This window comes from Pinus tabuliformis, chromosome J, assembly GCF_031772625.1.
Source record: "Pinus tabuliformis cultivar Carrire ecotype Pingquan chromosome J, CPIR1, whole genome shotgun sequence".
Lineage (NCBI taxonomy): Eukaryota > Viridiplantae > Streptophyta > Pinopsida > Pinales > Pinaceae > Pinus > Pinus tabuliformis.
Window position 1 is genome coordinate 1,479,991,645 of NC_142295.1, and position 9,362 is coordinate 1,480,001,006.

Consider the following 9,362-nt stretch of genomic DNA (forward strand, 5'->3'; position numbering starts at 1 on the left):
AGCCTGTTGTATGCAGTTTTTCCTATCTATCTTGTGAAAGCATCACTTTTAAGGCAAAAAATGTTAATGCTGGCACGGTTGAGAAAGGGCAGTGCACAGAAAGGGGCTATGCTGATAAACTTTGCTAGGTGCTAGGGATTGGCTTGACTCAACGACCTGCAAAATTTCTCCCATTCAAGGATAATTTTAGGGGCGAATGTTCGCCCTTTGGCGAAATTAAGGGGTTTTAAATTTTTAGTGGGCGAATATTTTGTATCATAGTACATTTTTATAAATCACCTCAAATAGCCCACCTTATTTTAAGAGAGAGGGTAAAAAAGGTAAATTTAGCCCTTGAAATTAGGACTTACAACCTTCCATTGGCCCATTTTCAAGAATAGGTTTTATTTAAGTGAATCCATTCGCACATTTTCAAGAATAGGTTTTGTTTAAGTGAATCCTATGGGCCAAATACCATATTTATAAAAGAGGTATGGTAAATTAATAAAAATATAAATAAATGAGAGGTATGGTAAATAAATAAAACATTTTTTATATTTACTCCATAAGTCACCTTATATACATGTAAGAGTGTAAACAAATAAAAATATAAGTAAAGTGGAGGTATGGTAAATAAATAAAACGTCTTTTTATACTTACTCAAAAGGTATGGTAAATAAATAAAAATATAAATACTCAAAAGGTATGGTAAATAAATAAAAATATAAATAAACTAGACGTATCATTAATAAATAAAACCTCTTTTTATATTTAGTCCATAACCCTCGTTCTATTTATGAAGGCTCAAGAAAGAGGTTTTGTTTAAGTGAATCCTATGGGCCAAATACCATATTTGTAAAAGAGATATGGTAAATTAATAAAAATATAAATAAATGAGAGGCATGTTAAACAAATAAAACATTTTTTTATATTTACTCCATAAGTCACCTTATATTTACGAACACTAAAAAAATGGGTTATATTTAAGTGAAACTTATGGCCAAAATACTATGGGACAAATACCATGGACTAGATTGTTATTAATACCATGCAAAAAACCATTATTAACCCTAATATTAGAATTAATAAAAATAAAAATGGCACATGGTATTGACCCATGGTATTCACCTCGAATGTAGCCTATTTAAATGGGGGAATTAAACTAGCATGTAGCCTATGCTAAGATTCACTAGGACTTTACAAAGTTTTATTATTTAGTGAAAGACTCGCCAAGATCTTACAAGATTTTATAATTGAGTAAAATATTCGCCATGCCTGGTGAAAGATTCGCCAAAAAATTATATATACATATTATATTATTGATAAAATCGCCTTCCATTTTTCCTATATACCATGGAGATTCGCCCATTTATTATATTTATAAATTTAGGGGGGGGTTCTTAAAATTTTCCCTGCTCCCATTAGCATTTAATAAACTGTTGTAACTTGTGGTAGACAGACATTATGGTAATGAGCTTCCCTTCTTTGATTCTGTATAAACTCCTATTTTCAACGATTTTCTTTTCTCCTGGTTAATGATAAATTAAACTCAGGTCAATGGAATTGTGGTTCAATGGGCAGGGAAGTGGCTTCTCCAGAAACCCACCAGGGTACCAGTTCGTCTATGCAAGCAGGTCACTATGAGGTTTGCCCCTCATCGCTTTCAGGAAGTTGAAAAAACTTGTTACTCACTGAGCTAGGATTTTTGTTTTTGAAAGTGTTTCTTAATCAAGAGAAGCATTACAATATGTCCAAAGAGGTTGGGCACCACAAACAGCAGCAACACAATCCTGAAGGGGTGAACCATTGAACGGAGGTTCATCTAAGCAGCTGCCACAAGGGGTATTCTTCTGGGAAAATCACCCAAGAATTGCACCTAGCCCTATCCCCTTATCCATTATCCATGCCTCCAGGGAAATGAAACCTTGATGGGTGACCTGACATGCCACCATCTTCGCCTTTACTGAACCATAACCTCATTGATAGGCCTGGACTTTTTGTCTGTTTTTTCTTGGTAAAATATTTTGCTCAAGTATAGAAATATGATACAATACCCATACCTTAGCCTTATGTGGGGACTTTGGAATGATGTTATTCTTCTCAGTTCGATCAATTTCATCCAACTTTTCTCCTATAACGAGATTCTCAAGGAGTTGTGACACCAAATCCCCTACATGATCATGTCTTGCACCATCTGATAAAGAAATTTTTTCACCTTCCTCGTCCTTTTCCTTATCATCAGCAGATGAAGCCTTTGAACCCTGCTTGCTCTTCTCCTTATCAATCACACATAAAAACTTTACACATTCCTTGTCCTTTGCATCCTCAAGTCTTCCACCATTGGCAATGGCCTCTAGAAGATTAATCACAAAACCTGCACCTGTAATGTTTCCCTTACCATTCCGGCACGTTTTTCCCCTGGCTTTCTTCACTTTACCACCCGTTTTGATTGCACGTTTCTTCTCGAACCGTGGACTGATACGCTTGATCTTGGGATTATTTTCAAGACCTGGCATGAATTCGTCCGGTCCCTGGAAAATCAGCTTAGCATCATGAATGCCAGAACGTTTCATGTCAACCCTGGAGTTGACATTCAAACTAACGTTTGCTGCTTTTGAGATAAGCCTGGAAGAACTCCTTGGTGGCTCTTCTCTTCAAGAGAGACAAGACCATGCAAGACATAATAACATATATAAAGTACTCTAGGTCTGATCCATAAGATTTCAAAAGATAATCCTTGCAAGTTATCAGAATCCCTTCCCCCAACTCACAAAAACAGATACCTATCGGATTCTATTAGTTTATGTTCTTGTCACATATAATCTATGCTTGAGTTTATATTTCAAATCATTCTACACTTTTCGGTGTGGGTATTGGCCACCTCAAAATTTTTACAAAGGAATTTATTTAAACTATTTTATTTGTAGTTATTTACATACCTTATAACATGTCCTGGAAAAAAATTCAAACATAAACACGGTTTTCAATTTCATTTTGCATCAGTGATATACAATACATGCCTTCACCTCTTAGTTGGGGTTTAAGGTTCTTTAAGTTATTATGTTTTGGATACCAATCAATATTGAAGTCTTTCAAATTGTTTAATTAATAAGTTATCATGTTTGGATACCAATCAATAATTTTTTAACGCTTGGGACTTATGTACCCAAGTTTTGTTTAATTAATTAAGTTATTATATTTTGGATACCAATCAATCTTGAAATATTTCAAATTATTTATTTAATTATTATGTTTGAATACCAATCAATCTTGAAATCTTTCGAATCTGATCTTTCTTATTATTTCTACGCTACATCGTTTTTATAGTTTAGTTTTTACCAAAAGTATTCCTGTTTATCAAAAATTCAGTTGGATGTCATAGATTATTTTCAATGAACATAACACTTTGAATCCTCGTTGATTTTGGTAGGGACATGAATTCAAATGATTTATCAGGAAGTATTCATCCATCTTTGAGTAATCTTACAAAACTCTACTGGTTCCACCCCCAGTTAAAATGCTTCAGTTGGATGTCATACATTATTTTCAATGAACATAACACTTTGAATCCTCGTTGATTTTGGTAGGGACATGAATTCAAATGATTTATTAGGAGGTATTCGTCCATCTTTGAGTAATCTTACAAAACTCTACTGGTTCCACCCCCAGTTAAAATGCCACTCAGTTCCTGCTGCGTTATCTCTTTTAAGTCATTCTATTTCCTCTCCATTTTCAATTACAAGCCCACCTTCAATCGCATAAAACACTCATACTCTGTTAGTCAATGTACACCTGATTCAATAACCCACAACTTCAACCCCTTTCAGATCACCTTCAAAAACTTGGGTATTTCTTAGTTGATATATGCACAGCACAAAAACAACATTCTCAAGGATGTGGGTAAGCAAACTCTTTCAATGGCATCCATGCTCTTGTTCACCTTTCTGATTCAGCAAGTGCAGTTCACACCACCTTTAGCAATTACCCCAATCCTAAAGATTTCACAAGAGTTGCAGGTTTTGGAAGACAAGTCAGAGTGGAAAACGAGAATCCTTACAAGGTCTGGGCCATCCCCATCTCCTTCAGATAAATCCTTTAGGGACCTATGGTGCCTTGATGACAGGATTGTGACTATAGTAGAGGACATCTCTTCCCCAAACATCTTGAATTTTGGCATAGGATTAACAGTGGGTTCCAGGCTTCCTCGTCAACTCTTCGGTGGGCGGCAGTCCAGGTATGGGAATCAGTTTTTTGTATCGAAAGAGGGCTATCAGGCAGCCCTTTTGAATACAATTGATGCCATCAAGCAATGCATTGTTAGGGAAGACGGATGCAATAACGTGCCTGGTTTGACAGATGACCTGTACTTTTTAACTCTTGCGACATCCACTGCTGGGGTTGTGTGTTTAGGTTTGCTGCTCGGCTTAGCCCTCAGGGCAGAGTGGAGGGTTCATGGCAGTGGGTTGTTCTTCTTTCTCCTCTGTGGCTATTGTTATTTGCTTCATTTGGGATACTTCCAATTGTACACCCATCTTTGGAAAATCACCTATTGAGAAAAAATGATTTAACTTTGATATAAAAGTCTGGGAATTTTTTATTTTGCAGAAGTTCAGGGCTCAAATGCAACTCATGTTTATTAGTATCCTCAGGAGGGTTGCAATGGCTTCTTATAATTTTTTTCAATGTAGCCTTATGTTAAGGGTTGTCCCTGTGGCTTAACTTGTCTCTCTTATATGGGAATATTAATCCACTGTTTTCATCGAAGGAAATGGGGATATAGCACAGAGAGTGATCATGCAGGACTGCATCGATTAATGGGTTTCCTTCACATATCCACCATGCTTTGTAGTGAGATGGAATTGGTTCTCATTGCTGTAATTGACTCTGTGTTTCTCTCGCCAAAACAATACTATAATTAGCTGTAAAGTTCCCAAGTTTGACATTATCTGTGCTCAGCAACCCTGTTATTTTGTTATTCTAGTTTTAGTTACATTCAGCAGAGAATAAATTTCATTTCGATTTGTGTAAAATAAACCTTTTATTGCAGGCATTATTGGAATAAATAAAATAATTATTTTTGCATGAGATGCCAAGTGTCACTATTGAAAATTTCTATAAAAGAGGGAGAAAGTTAGTGAGAAAGGGACATTTTGAATAGCCTACTATTGGATTAATATCCTAATGACATTGTGTACTTAGGATAACTATCAATATTTGTGGTGATTTTAGTAAAAATGGACGTCATGTTCTTCTGTTCATCTCCTCAATGGGTATTGAATTCCCTTCTTCATCATAATGTTTCTAAGATTTATTTCTTTCTTTCGTAGGCTTTGGCGTCCTACTTTTGTAAGAATTATTTCTTTCTTTTGTACGCTTTTGCTTTTAATTCCTACCATTCTGAGCTATGGTGCTTTAAAGGAAACTAGTCTTAGCCTTTTTCTCGATCTAGGTGGTTTGTAAGGAATAAAAATAAGATGTGACATACCATAGTAGATGTTTTTACCTTTTTCTCCAGCTAGGCATACTTATATTTTTTCCTTAATGTTATTGCATCTAGGGTTAAATTAGGAAAAAACTTACTAATCTCTAAAATTTTAAATGCATATATTCCTTAATGTTATTGCATCTAGGGTTAAATTAGAAAAGAACTCACTAATCTCTAAAATTTTAAATGCATACAATTAAGGTTGTGAAAGCATAGTAGTAAAAAAGGGCTCCAGATACAAACATTAAGACCTTAAATTATTTACAAAATGTAGGCCACCATTATACCATTTAATGGGAGAATAATGAGTACCGATCAACATCATTACCATAGGTTTCTCCCGTAAAATGGTTTTGGGGTCAATGTCAATAGTGAAAATATCATCTACATAATAGTCAACATTTTTTATATCCTTTTTTCATGGGATTTAATTTGAAGGAGCTACACTTGATTCACCTTTACCTTCACTATGTTAAGCCACTTTAAGTATATATAAGTTATAGTTTTAATGCTATATTTAATGTCTTAGATATTAAAGTTTATGTATCCTAACATTTTAGGAGTTACAATGTGTTTATGATGAGAGTGTCAACCCTGGAGTTGACATTCAAACTAACATTTGCTGCTTTTGAGATAAGCCTGGCAGACCTCCTTGGTGGCTCTTCTCTTCAAGAGAGACAAGACCATGCAAGAATTAATAACATATATAAAGTACTCTAGGTCTGATCCATAAGATTTCAAAAGATAATCCCTGCAAGTTATCAGAATCCCTTCCCCCAACTCACAAAAACAAATACCTATCAACTTCTATTAGTTTATGTTCTTGTCACATATAATCTATGCTTGAGTTTATATTTCAAATCATTCTACACTTTTCGGTGTGGGTATTGGCCACCTCAAAATTTTTACAAAGGAATTTATTTAAACTATTTTATTTGTAGTTATTTACATACCTTATAACATGTCCTGGAAAAAAATTCAAACATAAACACAGTTTTCAATTTCATTTTGCATCAGTGATATACAATACATGCCTTCACCTCTTAATTGGGGTTTAAGGTTCTTTAAGTTATTATGTTTTGGATACCAATCAATATTGAAGTCTTTCAAATTGTTTAATTAATAAGTTATCATGTTTGGATACCAATCAATGATTTTTTAGCGCTTGGGATTTATGTACCCAAGTTTTGTTTAATTAATTAAGTTATTATATTTTGGATACCAATCAATCTTGAAATCTTTCAAATTGTTTAATTAATTATCATGTTTGAATACCAATCAATCTTGAAATCTTTTGAATCCGATCTTTCTTATTATTTTTACATTACATCGTTTTTATAGTTTAGTTTTTATATGATTGTGAAATTTAGCTCAATATGGTGCAGACTATTAAACATTTTACATTTTGAACTTTCATGAAATAGTGAACATTTTAAATTTTAAACTTTCATGAAATAGTGAATGGCTTTTTGCAGATGGGGGTACCTGAGTACATTTTTGTGATAAGTTGACACATTCTTATTTAAAAATTTATATGTTTAAATGATGAATGGAGTAAGATTGACATGTAATGCTTTGGTAAATAATTGATTATTTTACCTTAATTACATTATGGAGGTGGTTATCATTAAAGAGAATTAGTTTAGAAATTTAATACTTTGGTAAATAATTGATTATTTTACCTTAATCACATTATGGAGGTGGTTAACATTAAAGAGAATTAGTACAATTGATTATTTTACCTTAATTACATTATGGAGGGGTTATCATTAAAGAGAATTAGTTTAGAAATTTAATACTTTGGTAAATAATTGATTATTTTACCTTAATCACGTTATGGAGGTGGTTAACATTAAAGAGAATTAGTACATTATTTACAAAGCATCTCTCTCTCCCAACAAAAGACGAAGAATTTAATTTTGATTATCAGCCTAATCACATTAAGAAAATAGTTTTCCCTTCAGAATGTCAATTTAATAGTTTAGTTTTCCCTTCAGAATGTCAATTGTTTTGATCCTGGGTAACAACGTGTATAAAAATTCTCTTTTCTATTAAAATTCAAACACCATTGCACTCTATAGAATCCCACCAAAAATATTCCTGTTTATCAAAAATTCAGTTGGATGTCATAGATTGTTTTCAACGAACATAACACTTTGAATCCTCATTGATTTTGGTAGGGACATGAATTCAAATGATTTATCAGGAAGTATTCGTCCATCTTTGAGTAATCTTACAAAACTCTACTGGTTCCACCCCCTAGTTAAAATGCTTTAGTTGGATGTCATACATTATTTTCAATGAACATAACACTTTGAATCCTCGTTGATTTTGGTAGGGACATGAATTCAAATGATTTATTAGGAGGTTTTCGTCCATCTTTGAGTAATCTTACAAAACTCTATTGGTTCCACCCACTGTTAAAATGCCACTCAGTTCTTGCTGCATTATCTCTTTTAAGTCATTCTCTTTCCTCTCCATTTTCAATTACAAGCCCACCTTCAATCGCATAAAACACTCATACTCTGTTAGTCAATGTACACCTGATTCAATAACCCACAACTTCAACCCCTTTCAGATCACCTTCAAAAACCTGGGTATTTCTAAATTGATATATGCATAGCACAAAAACAACATTCTCAAGGATATGGATAAGCAAACTCTATCAATGGCATCCATGCTCTTGTTCACCTTTCTGATTCATCAAGTGCAGTTCACACCATCTTTAGCAATTACCCCAATCCTAAAGATTTCACAAGAGTTGCAGGCTTTGGAAGACAAGTCAGAGTGGAAAACGAGAATCCTTACAAGGTCTGGGCCATCCCCATCTCCTTCAGATAAATCCTTTAGGGACCTATGGTGCCTTGATGACAGGATTGTGACTATAGTAGAGGACATCTCTTCCCAAAACATCTTGAATTTTGGCATAGGATTAACAGTGGGTTCCAGGCTTCCTCGTCAATTCTTCGGTGGGCGGCAGTCCAAGTATGGGAATCAGTTTTTTGTATCGAAAGAGGGCTATCAGGTAGCCCTTTTGAATACAATTGATGCCATCAAGCAATGCATTTTTCAGGAAGACTGATGCAATAACGTGCCTGGTTTGAGAGATGACCTGTACTTTTGAACTCTTGCAACATCCATTGCTGGGGGTTGTGTGTTTAGGTTTGCTACCCGGCTTAGCCCTCAGGGCAGAGTGGAGGGTTCATGGCAGTGGGTTGTTCTTCTTTCTCCTCTGTGGCTATTGTTATTTGCTTCGTTTGGGATACTTCCAATTGTACACCCATCTTTGGAAAATCACCTATTGAGAAAAAATGATTTAACTTTGATATAAAAGTATGGGAATTTTTTATTTTGCAGAAGTTCAAGGCTCAAATGCAACTCATGTTTATTAGTATCCTCAGGAGGGTTGCAATGGCTGCTTATAATTTTTTTCAATGTAGCCTTATGTTAAGGGTTGTCCCTGTGGCTTAACCTGTCTCTCTTATATGGGACTATTAATCCATTGTTTTCATCGAAGGAAATGGGGATATAACACTGAGAGTGATCATGCAGGACTGCATCGATTAATGGGTCTCCTTCACATATCCACCATGCTTTGTAGTGAGATGGAATTGGTTCTCATTGCTGTAATTGACTCTGTGTTTCTCTCGCCAAAACAATACTATAATTAGCTGTAAAGTTCCCAAGTCTGACATTATCTGTGCTCAGAAACCCTGTTATTTTGTTATTCTGGTTTTAGTTACATTCAGCAGAGAATAAATTTCGTTTTGATTTGTGTAAAATAAACCTTTTATTGCAGGCATTATTGGAATAAAGAAAATAATTATTTTTGCATGAGATGCCAAGTGTCACTATTGAAAATTTCTATAAAAGAGGGAGAAAGTTAGTGAGAAAGGGA

The 9,362-nt window shown here is 34.4% G+C and overlaps 1 protein-coding gene across 1 annotated transcript; it reads left to right on the forward strand.

The window, feature by feature from the left end:
- The first annotated feature begins 8,111 nt into the window (after positions 1–8,111).
- LOC149232976 (thylakoid lumenal 15.0 kDa protein 2, chloroplastic-like) lies at positions 8,112–8,546 on the forward strand. The gene has a single exon (XM_089382063.1). The coding sequence runs from the start codon at positions 8,112–8,114 to the stop codon at positions 8,544–8,546; it is 435 nt and encodes a 144-aa protein (XP_089238189.1).
- Positions 8,547–9,362: the final 816 nt, after the last annotated feature.